The 16,094-nt window shown below is 41.9% G+C and overlaps 3 protein-coding genes across 4 annotated transcripts; 1 reads left to right on the top strand and 2 right to left on the bottom strand.

The window, feature by feature from the left end:
* Nucleotides 1-542: 542 nt before the first annotated feature.
* On the top strand, nt 543-5,231 carry pdx1 (pancreatic and duodenal homeobox 1). Its single transcript, XM_046370839.1, has 2 exons — nt 543-2,133; nt 4,271-5,231. The coding sequence occupies exons 1-2, from the start codon at nt 1,734-1,736 to the stop codon at nt 4,654-4,656; spliced, it is 786 nt and encodes a 261-aa protein (XP_046226795.1). The 5' UTR covers nt 543-1,733; the 3' UTR covers nt 4,657-5,231.
* On the bottom strand, nt 5,127-6,290 carry urad (ureidoimidazoline (2-oxo-4-hydroxy-4-carboxy-5-) decarboxylase). The gene is made up of 2 exons (XM_046370843.1): nt 5,828-6,290; nt 5,127-5,666 (listed from the first exon to the last, which is right to left on the bottom strand). Exons 1-2 carry the CDS (start codon nt 6,006-6,008, stop codon nt 5,317-5,319), a joined length of 531 nt encoding a protein of 176 aa, XP_046226799.1. The 5' UTR covers nt 6,009-6,290; the 3' UTR covers nt 5,127-5,316.
* A 152-nt stretch (nt 6,291-6,442) lies between these two features.
* Nucleotides 6,443-15,900, bottom strand: flt3 (fms related receptor tyrosine kinase 3). 2 transcript variants are annotated; one of them, XM_046370832.1, is made up of 24 exons: nt 15,653-15,894; nt 14,957-15,039; nt 14,322-14,473; nt 14,102-14,226; nt 13,888-13,999; nt 13,640-13,764; nt 13,239-13,408; nt 12,976-13,120; nt 12,674-12,851; nt 12,382-12,482; nt 12,132-12,246; nt 11,830-12,038; nt 11,616-11,728; nt 11,399-11,531; nt 10,875-10,979; nt 10,672-10,782; nt 10,042-10,198; nt 9,793-9,899; nt 9,263-9,384; nt 8,367-8,489; nt 8,147-8,258; nt 7,945-8,044; nt 7,110-7,215; nt 6,443-7,010 (listed from the first exon to the last, which is right to left on the bottom strand). In XM_046370832.1, the coding sequence occupies exons 1-24, from the start codon at nt 15,678-15,680 to the stop codon at nt 6,801-6,803; spliced, it is 3,042 nt and encodes a 1,013-aa protein (XP_046226788.1). In that variant the 5' UTR covers nt 15,681-15,894; the 3' UTR covers nt 6,443-6,800. The 2 variants fall into 2 exon arrangements, with proteins under 2 accessions (XP_046226788.1, XP_046226787.1); XM_046370831.1 differs by having other exon boundaries at nt 8,147-8,489; nt 15,653-15,900.
* Between the last annotated feature and the right edge of the window lie 194 nt (nt 15,901-16,094).

Below are 16,094 nucleotides of genomic sequence, written 5' to 3'. Positions count from 1 at the left end.
GTCGCCACTGGGTAAGCACATTTTATCGCGTCTCCATTTTTTGACATGTATATACCGGCTATCAGAAACTGTTTTGTTTGTCAAAGGAGAAAAAAAAATGTTTTCCTGACACTCCTACATGTAAAAGAGTCCTTGTGAACAAGTGGTCTCCAGCGATGGATTAATAGTGATTTAAAAAGGCTGTTGAATATGATAATCAGAAGCTGCAGCATCTCCACGTGTGTCATCAGGATTTCGGGACAACAGATGGACATGAAGCGATCAAAGTGTGGTCCTGCTGTTTGTGTCTTTCATCCATTTAGTCTGCCTCCGCCTGTTTCAGTTTGCGCTCTTTTATTGTTCCCACATCCAGTTTCATTGTTCACGATTACCCGTGGGTGTATTATAGCAAAATCCAAGCTGCACTTCTCCCCGCTTGAGCCATTAATCAGAATTCTGTGTCTGGAAAGGCAGCTAAAAAGCGTTTGACGCCCCTCATGCTTCATAAATCACGTTGTTCGAGTCCACTGTAGTGGAGGACGAGCTCGGTTAACTGTTTCCTTCCTCTTTGAAACAAAGATCAAATATAAACACCATTAAGCCATAGTGCAGGGGGTGATTTGTATAGAATTGGTTTACTTGAACTTTATTGCATCGCTGAGTGCCCCATTAAGATACCGTGGAAAGTGCCATAATTGCTTTTGAACAACTCCGTGCAAATAGTCTATTGATAGACGCCATCGAGGTAAAAGCCCCGTCGTGCTGTACAATTTACACGAAGAGCAGGTAAATCACACCTCGTCGTGTGACAGAGGCTCAAAGTGTGGCGTGAACGCTGCAGGTGAGCCCGCGGTCTGTGGAGACACGCTGCACGCGCACGCCCGTTAATTGAGTTCTGTTGCTCACTCAAGCCTTAATTGGTTTACCACGAGAGCTGCTGTTTAATGGACCGAGCGCACACTCGCTAAAGGCTAATGGCCAGCAAACATGGCGAGAGTGCAGTGACGGCCGCGGCTCCGTGTTTGTTATGGCCAGGGGCCCTTCGTGCAGGGACCTCACACGCGCGCTAAATGGTGTTAAATGATGCATTTAGAGAAGTGTAATGGGTGCATTTTAAAAGTCAGAAAAGTGTAGGTAAATGAAGAAAGCTTGTGGAAATATACTGTGGTTGTTTGAGCTTTCAATCCGAGTTTCCAGGACAACTGTCTGTCCATCCACGTCTCTTATCTGGCAGGTCAACCAATGTTTGCGCCCATACATATCGATTTATCGGCCGCAGTGTGCAGACAGAGATATATCCGTATAAATTGTCGATCCTTCATTGTTTGGCGACAATCTTACATGACAAACATGTGTCTTTCGTGCGCTTTAGACTAATAAGAGCCTCTTTAACCTACTCTGTGTGTGCAGGCGGGGTGTTCGAGACTCACCCGCTCTCTTGTGTGTTGCTGCTGTGGGGGCAAACACAGGTGGGTGCCAGGTAAACGCTGCGGTATTTACAGAGTGGCATTGATTTACGCGCTGACGGCCGTTCTGTTCAATTTACTGAAAAATCCCACAAGCGACAGAATATCCTGGAAACTTGGGGCTGTGGGTCTGCCGTTTTGAGCAAACAGTGAGACCAATGGCTTTGACGCTGCAGAGTCACATGGTGGCTGAGTGACACACCTGTGCGGAGCCGCGAGGGCCTCGCAGTTGCGCCACAGCCAGGTAGGGCAGCAGGTCCACGCCGAGGCAGGGCGCAAGTACGGTACATGTGCGGGTCCTCGGAAGCCATGAATCGGGAAGATCATTACTATCCTTCTCAGGTTTTTAAAGACTCATGCGCCTACCAGAGATCCCAGGGTGAGGACTACAACCACAGCCCGCCGCCCTGTCTCTACATGAGCAGGCCGGTCCACTCCGTCTACACACCGCCGTCTATGGGAGCCCTGGAACAGGCCAGTCTGCCGGACATTGCCAGCTCTTACAGTCTACCCTTGCGGGAGGATCCAGGTGTGCCTCAGCTTCATCATCCTCAGGGCCTCCAGCAGCAGCCTCTCCCGCCCGCTGAAAGCTATGGAGACCCCGGGGAACAGAGCAGATATCACCTCCCTTTCCCCTGGATGAAAACCACTAAATCTCACTCACACACCTGGAAGGGACAGTGGGCAGGTAATTCTTCCAGACCGCTAGGGCTACACGCCAGTAAATGTCATTACATTGAATTTAGGTTTGACTGAGTTCACCCCCACACTTTTGCATGCAGCATTACTCTGTAGTCACTAACAAGTGTGTTTCAGCTGAGTCTTTCTGAGGCCTATAATGACATCATGCTCCCAACAATATGATCCTGGGTGTTTCAGTTTACCTTGTCAGTCAATTTGTAAAAGGCCCGGAAGGTCAGCGCTTGCTTTTATCAGGTCTTATCGTCACAAAAAATGTGCGTTTTGCCAGTACAGAACATTTTCACAAATCGCCATATCTCAAACCATGAATCGGCTGAACAGTGTGGAGCATAACATGCCCTCAAAGCTCCTAACGCAGTCCTTCTTGTTTGATGTGGGCTCGGTACCAAAAGTCCTTTTATATCAGCAGTGATTTGGTAGACCTGATTTTCACCGCATATTTTAGTTTAAATTAAATTACTGAATAATTTATCATTTTGTCTTTCACTATGGAATCTTCTTATCAAGACGAAACCCTTAATTATATTTATTCAGGATGATGTTTTCCTATAAGAATAATATAATACGTATTTGTCCACTAAGGTTCTCCAGCTAACACGCGTGACTCCTGCGACTTTTCTCACATGAGATAAATGTTTTAGAGCCATAACCACATTTTTGTAGTGCGTGACTGATTTGACATAAGACATTTGTGCCATCGATACCTGCTCCATGTCCTCTCCTGTCACACTGTGGCCGAGTTTTGGTTTATTTTGCGCACAGCCTTTGTCATTGTTAATCAGGCCTTTGTAGCACATTAAATATATGAGAGTGACTTAATAATGCCAGTAAATTTAGCAATACTCACTTGAAAGAGACAAGATGACACCAAGAGTGTTTTTACTTATTATTTATTCTAATATAATATAAAAAATTTTAATGTAAGTGGTAGGCTAATCGAGCGGGCGCCAAAAGTCAAACATGTCAATCATGTCCTGATTTGCACTCACAAATAAATGGTTATAGTCAAATAGTAACACATTATTTAAAATGTAGTGCAAATAAGCAAGATTTTTTATGAGAAAATATATTTTTTCAGGATCAGATTTATCTGTCCTACCGACTGCACAGTGATTGATTCACCTATTGATTTTATGTTTGTACAAGCTGAACATTTTAATATTTTTTTCTAAGACCAGCACAGTGTATGCTACATCTATATCCATAACATTTATCCTTTTTTTAAAAAAAAAAAATCTTTTTCTGGTATAAATTTTTGCGTATTGGATAATTTTATGGTAAAAGTTTGAGGCCACCTGCAGGCTAGCGTGGTCATTCCTGAACTGAAGCCCACATCAGGCCCTCATCGGGTTTAGGACTCCCAGGGTTTCCGGAGGAGGGAGTCAGGGGGTGCCGAAACATGAGGAGTAATCCGGTGTCTTTATAGCTTGTAAACCAAACAAACAAACAAACAAACTCTCCCTTGGTTGTCTTCTAAATAGCAAAAGTAACCTTGTGCGCGCAAGTCTCACTGACTGAACCACATCAAAAAGATGTTTATGCCCTCAGATAGGACAAACAAATTTATCAATGCAAACTCTGCCTTTTATCATGTTGTCGCTTTTATTTGTTACAGCCTTTCCCTTAGATGTGGGTCACATTTTATTTTTGTCCACAGTGAGCGTAATCAACAGGCTATACTCCACCATGCATTACAGCCAAAGTCTTAATATTTAAAATAATAATAATAATTTACGAAACTTATCTATAACTGAATAACTTGGTTTAAAATTACAGACACACATTACAGTTTTAAAGGGATCCCCTATGACCTGTTGCTTCCAAATTTCAACTAAGGAAATATTTATATTTTGTGTTCAATCTCAAGTCATTTGAAATCCCTTGCGACATCAAAAATTAATAAATATTTATTTTCATGGAAGGCAGATATGCACCGTAGGTTCTACAGGTGCAACATCTAACCACTTCCACTTTCCTCTCCAGTAAAATAATAATAATTATAATTGATTTCAATCTTTAGAATTGGTTTCGAGCCTATAGCTGTTTGAGATTTAGTTCAAACTAAACTAACACTAAACAATACCCTTATTTTTTAAGGACACTCATTTCTTGTTTGTCAATAGGGCCATACGTGATGGCTGAGACGGAGGAAAACAAACGCACGAGGACGGCCTACACGCGCGCCCAGCTGCTGGAGCTCGAGAAGGAGTTCCTGTTCAACCGCTACATATCGAGGCCGCGCCGCGTGGAGCTGGCGTTGACCCTCAGTCTCACCGAGCGCCACATCAAGATCTGGTTCCAGAACCGGCGCATGAAGTGGAAGAAGGAGGAGGACCGGAGGAGGGTGAGGGGCGCCGACCCGGACCAGGACTCCTCCATCACCTCCGGAGACCAGGCGGAGGCCACTGGAAGGGTCTCGTCCACCAACGGACCTCACACCACCTCACCCCCTGTTTCCCCGCTGCTCGTTCATTCCCGCTCGGTTCCTGGGTCCCGAGAGCCCGCATAGACCCGCACGAGGGTCTCATGACTCATATTACATTGTTTTTTTTTTTTATTGGTTGTTTGTTTGTTTTTTCCCCCAAATACACTTTTTAATCAGCCCCATCTGAGAGGATTTATATTTGTAGGAATAAATTGAGATTTTCCCGGGACCCCCTTAAACTCTGTTCCAAGACCATCCACATTCCCTGGTTACCCCTGGGACACCTCTACATCCCACTGCGCTTACCGTGCACGCTTTGAGGTTTTACGCGAGACAAACAAATCATGCAAAGGCCGCCTACTTTTCCCCCCTTTTCAGACACATGAACATGGACTCAGTTTCACAAATCCACGGTCTAATTTTACGACGTATTGTTTTTCACCTCAGATGATGAAACACGCAATCAAGTTTATGAATGTATATAGGCGTAATACAACTGTATTTGTCATATTGTCATTTTCCATGTGTACATAAGGTTGGGCTACATCGTGTAAATTGCTAAATTGGAATCAACGATACACATATTTTATTGTCTGAAGAAATCGCTGTGCAATATAATGATTGATTAACACACATAATAAATTTGGTCACAGCCCATACAAGCCTGAGAACAATGTCAGTCCTTACATCCAGGTGGTTGAACTGGGACAAGAGAAATCCAACATAAACCCGAGTAATTAAGGTTCATAACTTGTTGGGAGCGTCAGAGAGCACGAGACTCTGGAGACGCAGGCGGCTTATCTTCTTCACCTCCTCGATGCCGCGCGCCCTCTCCACCGCGCGCTCGTTCAGGCAGCGCTCGGACAGCTGCCGTAATATGTTCTCCTTGTCGTTCATCCGGGCGCAGATGACAAACGGAAACCCGAAGCGCTCCTTGTACTGCTCATTAAGCTGTGCCATGCGCGAGGCGTCCGCGGAGCTCAGCGCATCCATCCCTGCTCCGGCCTGCTCCTCGCGCGACTCCTGCGTCAAGGTGCCGCTGTGGAGGTCCCTGCCCGCCAGGTCCGGATGACACCTGAGGACCCCCTCTTTTCCTGGACGGCAGACGACGCTCAGTTTTGTTAGTCTTATCAGTGCCATTGCGCGCACAGTCGATCACATTTTAGGACCCCAAACGATAGCCTATCAGAGCTAAAACACAAAATATGACAAGAGAAAGAAAAAAGTTTTTACTAAGTGTGCGTCTGTGCCTCACCTGATTCCGAGAGAGCATCGATGAATTCACTGATTTCAGCCTGCAAAGCAGTCAAGTTCGCAAAGGGACGCCTCGACCACACAGCAGCTGTTATCATGGGACATTTCTCCACCACATTGCCGAAAACATTCACAAAATCCTCGTAAGGAAGACCGTTCACTGTGGCAATGTCCATGATCATATGTGTGGGGCACTCTGGTCTCACAGCCAGCGTTTATTGACCTTCGAACAAGACTTTGCAACAAGGGTTAATGCACTGCTGGACAAGCCCCCCTTCCCCCATACGCCGGGCTGACGTGGTTAATATTTTCTTTATCTGATCAACAGCCATTCATTTGATGTAAAGTACATTTTATTGCAGGTATAATGCATAACATGACACGATACAGTCCTTTAAAATACTTAAAAAATAGGAAAGCTTGGTTTGGAAAAAAATACATATAAATGTGTATAAAAACTGGGTACAACCAATACAATTCTTAAAAGGCAAAAAGTAGCTTTCATATGCATAGTAACAATAGTGAATATAATGAAATCTAAAACCAAAAGTAGATCAGTTGCTACAGCATGTAAGCCTGTAGCTTACATGCCTATAAACATGTTACACATGTAGTCCTGAGAATATTTACGATCCTTTCTTAAATCCATTTTTTTTTTATTTTTAGCTGCACAGTTAAAACTCCTAGAAAATGAAAATACTGTATCTTTATTCACACCCCACTGTCATGTCCAGTCGCTGAGATCCCATGTGTATAATTAAATCCTTCCTATGTTTTGCTGCTTCTGCAGATTATGAAAAGATATGTTAAATATATGCTACATATTCAGTCCCAACTACGAGTCTATCAGGGCTTATGCTATTTTAATAAAATATAAAGCAAGTGCAATCTACCGTAACTCCGGAGACTGAGATTAATTTTAAATGAGCTGTTTTAAAATAAAGAGAAACATGTGGTCATTCAGTGTCAGGTGATCACTCTGTATCAGCTGGCTTCAGAGGCTTCTCCTCAGCTGCCACAGCATCCGAGTCGGACATTTCCACTTTGATTTCTTCAGCTGCGTGGGCTTGACGGTAGTCGTCAGCTGTCTTGCTCTCATTCTGAGGTGTCAAAGTGGAGATGTCCAAAACGGTCAGTGCGTTCTGGTAGTCGCTGGATGTCTGGTCGAGCATGTTGTGGTAGAGCTGAAAGAAGGAGGGAAGTTGGTTTGTAGAAGCAATGTGTTCAGATAACAACGCTGCTCATAGATGAGACACGGTATTTACTGCTGGAACAGGCCTGACCTTCTCCTCTCTGTCTGTCAGCTGATCACACATATAGGACACCAGTTTGGAGAAAGATGGCCGGTTATGGGGATCCAGGGCCCAACACTTACACATGATCCCGTAGCTGGAGAGGACAGCCATACAGAAAGGAGATGAAACATTCAGGTTCTGCAATAGTTCCTTTATCTTCAAAGGCTTATGGTCTATATTCAGCACAGGCAGCTGCACTACTATATTTGTTTGGCTTTGAAGACAGTGGTGGAACAAGTACACAGAACTTTTACTTAAGTGAAAGTGCCAACACAGCAGTTCACACTTGAGCAGTTTGATGTCTAACAGAGAAAATGCTCCAGTCTTATACAGGCAATTCTGCCAACAATTGGGATCTAAAATCCATATTCTCTTCATTAAAGTAAGCTGAAAGATCTGTTTAGGTCAAAATATTTTTAACCTACCAAAAAAAAAAAAAACTGACTTAACCTTAAAAAAGGAAAGTATAATTGCAGTACAGTTCTGAAAAAATGAACTTTATGTGCATTAAAACCAGGCTGTAATATTCTTATTGTTCTGTTGTTTTTTTCTATTTATGTAATTAAAAGTCCTGGATAACTGTAGGGCAGTAGAAAAAATGATTCTGAAATGTAGCGAAATATAAAAGAGCAGAAAAGAGTGACAAACATTCAAGTACAAGTACCTCAAAATTCTATAGCACTTCAGTAAATGTACTTAGTTATTTGCCACCACTGTGAGAATACGTTGCCACTCATTCATTTAAAAAACTCCATGAGCATCCGTCAATCTGTTCAAACACTGTGTCCATTTACTATATAAACTTAAGACTGAAGACACCTACACAGACTCGTCGGCGTAGTATGGACACTCCATCTTAAATCCTCTCTCGATCAGTGAATAGAACTTGTGATCCACCTTCATGCCCGGGTACGGAGTAACACCTGAGACCATTGGTTAGGCAGACAGATTTGGTGTTAGTCATTATGCAGGAACTGCTTGTGTGCTTGTCTTCACTGCTCGTGGAGATTGCTGTTGAAAGTTACCGAGCGAGAAGATCTCCCAGAGCAGAATGCCATAAGCCCAGACGTCGCTCTTCATGGTGTATATCCCCTGAAAGGTACTCTCTGGTGCCATCCACTTCACCGGCAAACGCACCTGACAGACAGAAGTCGTCACCAAAATGTGTGAGTGACGATCAAAATAATATCCTGAACTTAGCATCCAATGAATGCCATGAAATAACCTCAACATCATCTGACATACATTTCCTCTCACGACATAGTTGGAGTCATTTTCGATGTCCCTGGCAAGTCCGAAGTCACCAATTTTCACCAGTCTGCCCTTTGTCACCAGCACGTTTCGAGCCGCCAGGTCACGGTGGATACACTACAGACAGACAGGACCAGACATCAGGATATTAACTTGTAATCCACAAAGACGAAGCCCACAAGTGCTGTTTGACAAGAACCTGAACATTTTGTGTTGAAATGTCATATTGCTGGATTGTTCCAAAAGCCGACACGATGTGACAGCAGCTCTACATTTATGTTTAATGTCCATAGAAATCAGGCTATAATACTTTAGGAACATTTTTAAAATGTGTTTCATGCCTACATCTAACATTGTATGGTTAAAAACGTGCATGTCGGTATAATAAAGTATCTTAGAAAAACAAGCATGAGGTTCAGAGTTGCAAAAAAAAAAAACCCAAACAATTATTTTCTTAGCTAACTGTGTAGTCTACAAAGTTTTAAAAATATGTGAATAAGACCCACAACAATTTCTTAAAGCCAAAGTCTTTGAATAGTCTGTTTGGTTTGCTTAACAGTCCCAAACCCCCCCAAAATTCTAGATTTCCGGTCAAGTAGTACAAAGACAAACAGCAAATCCTCCCAACTGAGAAACTAGATGGTTTGGTACTTTGCTTAAAAAAAATGTACCCTCATGATAAATCGATCATCAAAATTGTGGTCAGTTCATTCCCTGTCGATCGACTAATCTACAGTATTTATTTGTTTCAGCTCTGGTGACGCTGTGAATCATCAGAGCATGAAAACTAGAAGTAGCAGCTGTGTTTCTGTGTGGCTGTGCAGAGGGTGCAGGGCTGACAGATGTAAACGTGTAAATGAGTTTCCGCAGTGCAGCCCTTCATCCCTTACATTCTTGGAAGAGAGGAACTCCATGCCTTTGGCCACTTGGAAGGCAAAGTTGAGCAGGTCGTCAAAGGTCAGGGTCTGCAGATCCTCTGTCTGATCATTGAGGTTTTCGTAGATTTCTGGGTCTGCAGCAAAACCAGGATCAGTTAGGGTTAAATCAGAATCAGAATCAGAGTTGCCTTTATTGCCATGTAAGTGAAGAGGTTTTACACTACTAGGAATTTGCCTTAGTGATTGGTGCATACATAAAACATAATAACAAATAACATATAATAACAAAATAAAATAAAATAAGATAAAATAGAATAAAGTACGACAAAATAAAATAAAGCAATATAAATATGGTTCTGGAGGTAGTACAAGAGTGAGGTAGTACAGAGTGGACGTAGTGCAAATAAGTGAAGTAAACGGTGCAAATGGTCAGCAGGTGGATCATGACATGAGCATAGAAAGCTGTTCCCATTTGCACTGTAGTATATTAGTTCATCTGTCTGACAACACGCATGTTCTGACTGCAGTGCTTATTTTTTTACCTTCAAAGCTGTCAGCAGAGTTGAGGCAGAGGAGGGCGATGTTCTCCTGCCCTCTGGTGGTGGAGCCATACATGGGCATGTAATCGTCCACTGCTTTGTCCACCTCGCTGAGAAAACACAAACCGTTACTGTAAAGTTAAACGAGATTTCCAGCAGAGCAATTTTACCAAGCATGTCTGCGTCTATAAAACTCTTGTTGTTCTATTGACAAACTATTCCCAGATTGATCTTCCCGGGCCGTGTTCCCACCCAGAGCTTTTCCGGGGCTGCAGGTTGAGGTAAAGGCTGCTGAAGCGGTCCCTGTTGAAAGCATCAGTCACAGACTTGTGGTAGTGCTCTCTGTTTTTCTTCATGTAGTTCAGCAGGTCTCCATAACAGCAGTACTGAAAAATCAGGTATGTGGGTCCTGTTTGGGAAAAAGCATTTAATAATTAATGTTGGAGTCACTTTTCTGAATAAACATTTCATGGTTTATGGCGCACCATCATGTAGTTTTAAACTGATAGGAGGATGTTGTAGGTGTTTGTAAATACCAGACCCACCTTATGGGTGACCACAGGAGGAATTATTTTCATTGATAAACACAGCTTACATCTGCTTACAATGGCATGTATACATACATATATATACTGTCATGAACCATTTATGATTTTTATATACTACTTATAAAGGCAAAAACTGGGATATTATAATAAAAAGTGTTTTGAGTCTAGATACTTCAATTTTTTTTATCTCTATGTGATGTGAACTGATGAACTCATGACTTACATGCAGGTGCAGCATCATGCTTAAGTCAGATGAGCTACCCACCCACCTGCTTAGGATAAAATCAGACTGAATGGGTGTTGCACATTAGCTGTGCATGTGTGTGATTAGCACCTGCTTCTGTGCACGCCCCGAGCAGGTTGACGATGTTGGCATGATGACCGATGTGAGTCAGCATCTTGAGCTCTGACATCAGAGCCTCCTTCTCCACCGTTTGGTGTTCCTCTGCAGGGGTCAAACAGCACGTCAGCTACTGGAAGTGACCTCCGTAAATGTTTTGCATTTGGGCCCAAAGAATAAATGGATGCTACACTGACCTTTGAGCATCTTGACGGCCACCTGCTGTGAGACTCCAGGCTTGTTGATGCCGTAAGCTGTTGCCTGGACCACCATGCCAAAAGCCCCAGAGCCCAGTTCTTTACCTGAGGAGGACACAGAAACACTCTCGGTACAATTTCATCTTGAGAGATTCTCACATGGTTCTCATTTAAATAACAGTTTCGGGTCCAAAGAGGTGAAACTCTCTAAAATTTCACAAAAAAGCTGAGATTAGAGAAAACTGAAAACTTCATCTCAAACTACCTTTCCTTTCCATCAATCATCTGACGACCCCTCTGATTTATCTTGTGACCCCTTCGAGGAGCCTCAACCAGCTACAACAGTAAAATGCTGCTTACACGATGATGCATCAGTTTTATTTACCAGTCGCAGGAGCTGTTCTTTTACTGCAGACATTTAAGGTAAATTTAGCTGATAATATACTTTGTACTTTTACTTGTACTTGAGTATTCTTTACATTGTTGTATTGGCACTTTTGGCTAATGCCTGGTGTAATTCATACCCAGTTCAAGGTTCTCCCTGGGGAACTCCCATTTCAGGTCGTACTCAAAGTCCTTGAAGTTTATGTAGATATAATCATTGTCATTGGGTCCAACCATCTGGATCATCTGAAGCTGGGGCTGATACTGGGGTTTCTGTTGGAAACACAAAGGGGTTGGTTTCATGTCCTCATGTGTGTTTATTGTTTGTATGTGTACGTGTGGATGTGTCATACATACCTTCTTTTTGACAAAGTACACCAGTGCCACGCTAACTACTGCCAAAGCCAGAAGCAGAAGCAAAGAGCCTATTTTCAGCATCATCAAGCTTCCATTATCCTTATTTGGAGCACCTAAAATCCACAGTGAAAGGACGGTTTTTAATGAGAGTCAACAAAAACTGCAAGGCAATTTTATGAAATAAATTAGTATAATTTGAAAACAAACTTGCTACCTATGGAAGACTGAAGTGATGGTGGATAGTATATTGAGAATTGACTCTTGCACCAGGAGCCGACTGAGTTTGTCAGGCAAAACTTTAAATTGTGTCCGTTCACCAGATCTCTGCTCAGGTAGCTCTTGATTGTCTTGTTACAGGAGACATCAGAGTCTGTTCCGGAGGCACCTGGGATCTCTTCCCAGGAAGAATCTGTTTCACAAGTGCTATGAGACAAAAGAAGAGACTTGAGGAAATCTGAATCTGAGTGTGTGTGTGTGTGTGTCCTTTGACTTGAGCAGATCTAACAGCAAACGTACCTCTCATTGGATGAGGAACAAGACATCCAGGTATAGTTTGCAGGCACAAGGCTTACAGTCTCAAAGGTGAAGGTATTATTTTCCCCATTAACCCTGAATTTGAACTCTGGTTTTCCTGGAACAAAGTCAGTGGAAAATAAGCTTTTTTTTGGCACCATTCAAAATATAATCATGGATTTTAAAGTGAAAGCATTGTGCATTAGTTACATTAATTAAAAAAAATCAAACACACACATTAAATCTCTCTTACCCACAACACACACTGATATCGTCATTGTGCGTTTTTGTCCTCCGGCCTCCAGATGTAATTTATAATCTCCTGATATGAGGCGATCACACAGCTTCACATTCCTGAGAAGACAGCGTCAAAGCCGACATTCATGTGAAACCAACCACTCATAGCACCTGATGTCATGTGATTATATTTTTCCAGCAGCAGTCGTCTACAAAGGCTCATGTAAAGACATTAAATGTTTCGAGCAGTTTTATCTCATTATGGTCTTTTGCAGTTCAGCTAGAGGAACATTGCTTCATGCAGCTACCTGTGTTTGGTCACCCACTTGTCCCTGATGCATTTACTCATAGTTTTATCAGGAGCTTCCCAGGTACAGTGCTCGAGCACAGGGTGGTAGGAAACACTGGTTTGCAAACAGGTGTTGGATGCATTCTGGGCTGTTATGATCCTGGTCTCATCCGGCTTGATGGAGAGGGAACCCTCAGCTGACGCAGCACAAGAAAGAAATCAGGACAGAATTTTACTAATGAGCCAAAACATTAGAAAGAATAAGGACCATTCAAATTAGTAAACAGAGAGAATGAATGAAGTGAAATTAGCTCTTCTAACCTTGGACATGAATGTAGACAGACTTATGTCTATGTCTATTTTGTGGATCCTTGCAGGTGTAAATGCCATTGTGGTTCACACTAACTGATTCAATGAACAGGTAGGTCATCTGTTTGTCGAAATTCTTGTCCTTTATAATGCAGATCTGTGACAAAAACAAGCAGCTGCTGTGATTTTAGTGGGTAAGACTCATGTTTATAAATAATTAAAATTTGTTCACATGAAAACTTAGCTCTCAAAAACTCTCAGCAGAGTTACTGTACCTGCTTCTTGCCATCAGCACTGCATACGCTGTCCATTATTTTGTAGCCCTGCTCCCACAATGGTTCTGGTGGGAAATAACTTTTTCTTCTGCAGCGAAGCAGTAAAGGCTGACCGGGACTCACGGTCACATTGGAAATCTCATCATTTTTCATAAAGTCAGTCTCTAGGTCTGAAACACAGCAGGGCTTCAAGTCACACAGCAAACTCAACAGGAGGAAATATTTTTGTACTCTCTTGAATTACTTGCTATGGTAAGATTCATTTTATATTTTTGTCAGGGCTGTTAACTTCCTGTGGTTGTAACCTAAATTTAAGCAAACCAACTTGCTTCTGTAATTGTTTGTTATGGATGAATCTTTTGAGCGAGGTGTTCAGTTCATTTGTTGAAATATGTCATTACCATAGTCATACAGCTGTGAACATTCTTGTCCTTCGTCGTTAGTAGCACAGCACATCACTCCACTGGAAGAATATTCATGACTGGATATTACTGACTTTCCACTCTCACTTGACCTCACAGTTTTCCTGTTCAAAAGGAAAGATATAATGCGTGTGTGTGTGTGTGTTTTTTTTAAATAAAATAATGTGTCAGTAGGCCACATTAAAAACTCAGAATTATGCCCACAAATGTCATGGACGACATCTTACCCATTCCATGCAAAAGTGGGCTTTGGGCAGCTCTCAGAGACGCACGTGAAATCAGCAGACTTTGATTTACCCGCTACACGGCTCACTGTCAGCTTTGGTTTTGTTGGACGTTCTGGGTGGGGTGGGGAGGGTAAATTGTTAACACAGTCTAATTTCCATTGATTTATCAGCATTAAGCAGTCTGGTGTTGAGCGCTGACTGAGGTGTCACTCACTCCTTGTTACATGGAGAGACACAGTCACTGAAGACCTGGACTTATTGCTGGTTTCACAGCTCAGCGTGTACACCCCTGAATCAGTCTCTGAAAGCGGTGGTAGGACCACGGTGGAACTCCCATTTCTGGTGAGGTTTAAGGAAAAGCTGTCAGTTTAATCACCATAAAAAAATAAATAGGCATAAAGCATAACTTAATGCACACAGAGACTTTCACTCACACTGTCAGTACTGGATCTGTTCCTCTGATCCAGTGACAAACGGGGTATTCAGATGCATGCTCCAGGGAAATGACGAGCTTCTTTCCGACACAAACCTCCACACTGACTGGACCAGATGCATTCAGAAAGTCGGCTGGCACAAAACATGCGGTCTGAAAGGCAACACTCCACATTTCATCATCTTTCATTTAATGTGGTGAAGATTTTGTCTAAATGTTGCAAGAACGCATACACACAAAAAGGCTGAGTTAACTCACTATAAGTTGCATATTCTTTACATTAATGCCAATTGTTTTCATTATTAAAGCACACACACTTCTATCATTAACATGGACTCCAGTCTATTCAGGCGACTCAGTGTGACAGCGAGCATGAAGGACCACTGAAATGTGAGCAGGTAAATAATAAACCCACGCGTACTTTTCCTACAGTGACAAGTCAAATCAGTAACTTTAAAAACTCGACTTGTTTTTGCTTTGGCCAAGCTGCTATTATTCAAGATAAGCTAAAATGACACACAAAATGACAAAATGACCAATAATGTTTCAGAAATGATGCAGTGACTCAGGAGGACAAGTACATATATTTATAATTAATTTGAATTTTTCAGGGAAAAACACTGCTGCAGCTTTCACCTCATGACTGGGTATGCAGGCCTGGCTCTTCGCGGCCACATCATCAGAGCAGTGCAGCGTGACGGCACACAGCAGGAAAACAGCTTGAAAGACATAAAATTGTAAATTTATTTCCAATGCTTGTGTGTATAGGTATTTAAAAAAAGTTGTGGTTATATTTTTAAAAAAGCATAAGATAGGATAAGATGAATTTTATTGATCCCACAGCGGGGAAATTCACTTGAAAGACACAAAATTGTAAATATAAATGTATAGTGGATAAACTATAATTTTATACTATACTTTTTAAAACAAATATTTATGTTTATTTGTCATAAATATTTGTTGATTCAGCCAAGTAGCAAAATGACCGCAGCATAAGTTAGATGGTTTACTTTTTATGCGTTTGGTTCCTCATACCACATCATTGAACTACAGCTGAATGCAGACAAAAGCCAAATATTTCGTAAACATTTGCTTCTGATGCAGGCTAATGAATCCCAAGAGACTTGATGTTAACAAAAGTAAACTAGCCTGAAATATACTATCCTACAACCTGTAACAAAAAAGTATCCAAAAACATTAGTACACAAGTGTACAAAATTGTTTATTTATAATCCAAGCTTTAAATATCTCATCTTTTACGCCATCCCCAATTTTCTGGAGTGCCGGTAACAGTCAGCCCACGGTACAGATACTTGAAAAGGTCCGACTCACCCGCAATCATATTTCTCTGCCTCGGCATTGATGCTTTCAGTGTCACATACTTATTACCGGTCGGACAGCGAAGCTTTGATGTAGACGATGGTAGTGGGAAGCTTTTAAACAGGGGAAGTATTACTGCAAATGACGACGGTGTCAGCCACGCCTGGCTGCTATAGAAAGTAAACACACCAAAAGTGGTAATATAGGTTATGTACAAGAAACTACGTTGGAATACCACAAGGGAATAATAGAACGCCTCAGTAGATAAAATGCCATATATGTGAAAAATAATGTAAAGTGAAGTGGTTCTAAAGTCCTTTTGGATTTTCTGTGTCTGTTTTTAAATAAAATTATCATGATTTTACATTTCTTGCGCTATATAAATAATGGTCACTGAAAATATATATATATTTTACAACTCAAATTTACTGCAGGATTTCTGTTTTTGGGTCAT

The sequence above is a fragment of the Scatophagus argus genome, chromosome 18 (assembly GCF_020382885.2).
Source record: "Scatophagus argus isolate fScaArg1 chromosome 18, fScaArg1.pri, whole genome shotgun sequence".
Taxonomy (NCBI): domain Eukaryota; kingdom Metazoa; phylum Chordata; class Actinopteri; family Scatophagidae; genus Scatophagus; species Scatophagus argus.
Note: the sequence above shows the minus strand (reverse complement) of the source record. Positions and strands in the feature narration are given on the sequence as shown.

What these genes read in the sequence shown, in the direction of transcription:
- pdx1 (XM_046370839.1), top strand. Translation starts at nt 1,734, where the DNA reads ATGTGCGGGTCCTCGGAAGCCATGAATCGGGAAGATCATTACTATCCT. An exon ending in CTGGAAGGGACAGTGGGCAG is followed by an intron (nt 2,134 to 4,270) that starts GTAATTCTTCCA and finishes GTTTGTCAATAG; the next exon opens with GGCCATACGTGATGGCTGAG.
- urad (XM_046370843.1), bottom strand. Translation starts at nt 6,008, where the DNA reads ATGATCATGGACATTGCCACAGTGAACGGTCTTCCTTACGAGGATTTT. An exon ending in CGATGCTCTCTCGGAATCAG is followed by an intron (nt 5,667 to 5,827) that starts GTGAGGCACAGA and finishes TCTGCCGTCCAG; the next exon opens with GAAAAGAGGGGGTCCTCAGG.
- flt3 (XM_046370831.1), bottom strand. Translation starts at nt 15,680, where the DNA reads ATGCCGAGGCAGAGAAATATGATTGCGG. An exon ending in GCAGAGAAATATGATTGCGG is followed by an intron (nt 15,040 to 15,652) that starts GTGAGTCGGACC and finishes ATGTCTTTCAAG; the next exon opens with CTGTTTTCCTGCTGTGTGCC. An exon ending in TGACAGACAGAGAGGAGAAG is followed by an intron (nt 7,011 to 7,109) that starts GTCAGGCCTGTT and finishes TCCTTCTTTCAG; the next exon opens with CTCTACCACAACATGCTCGA.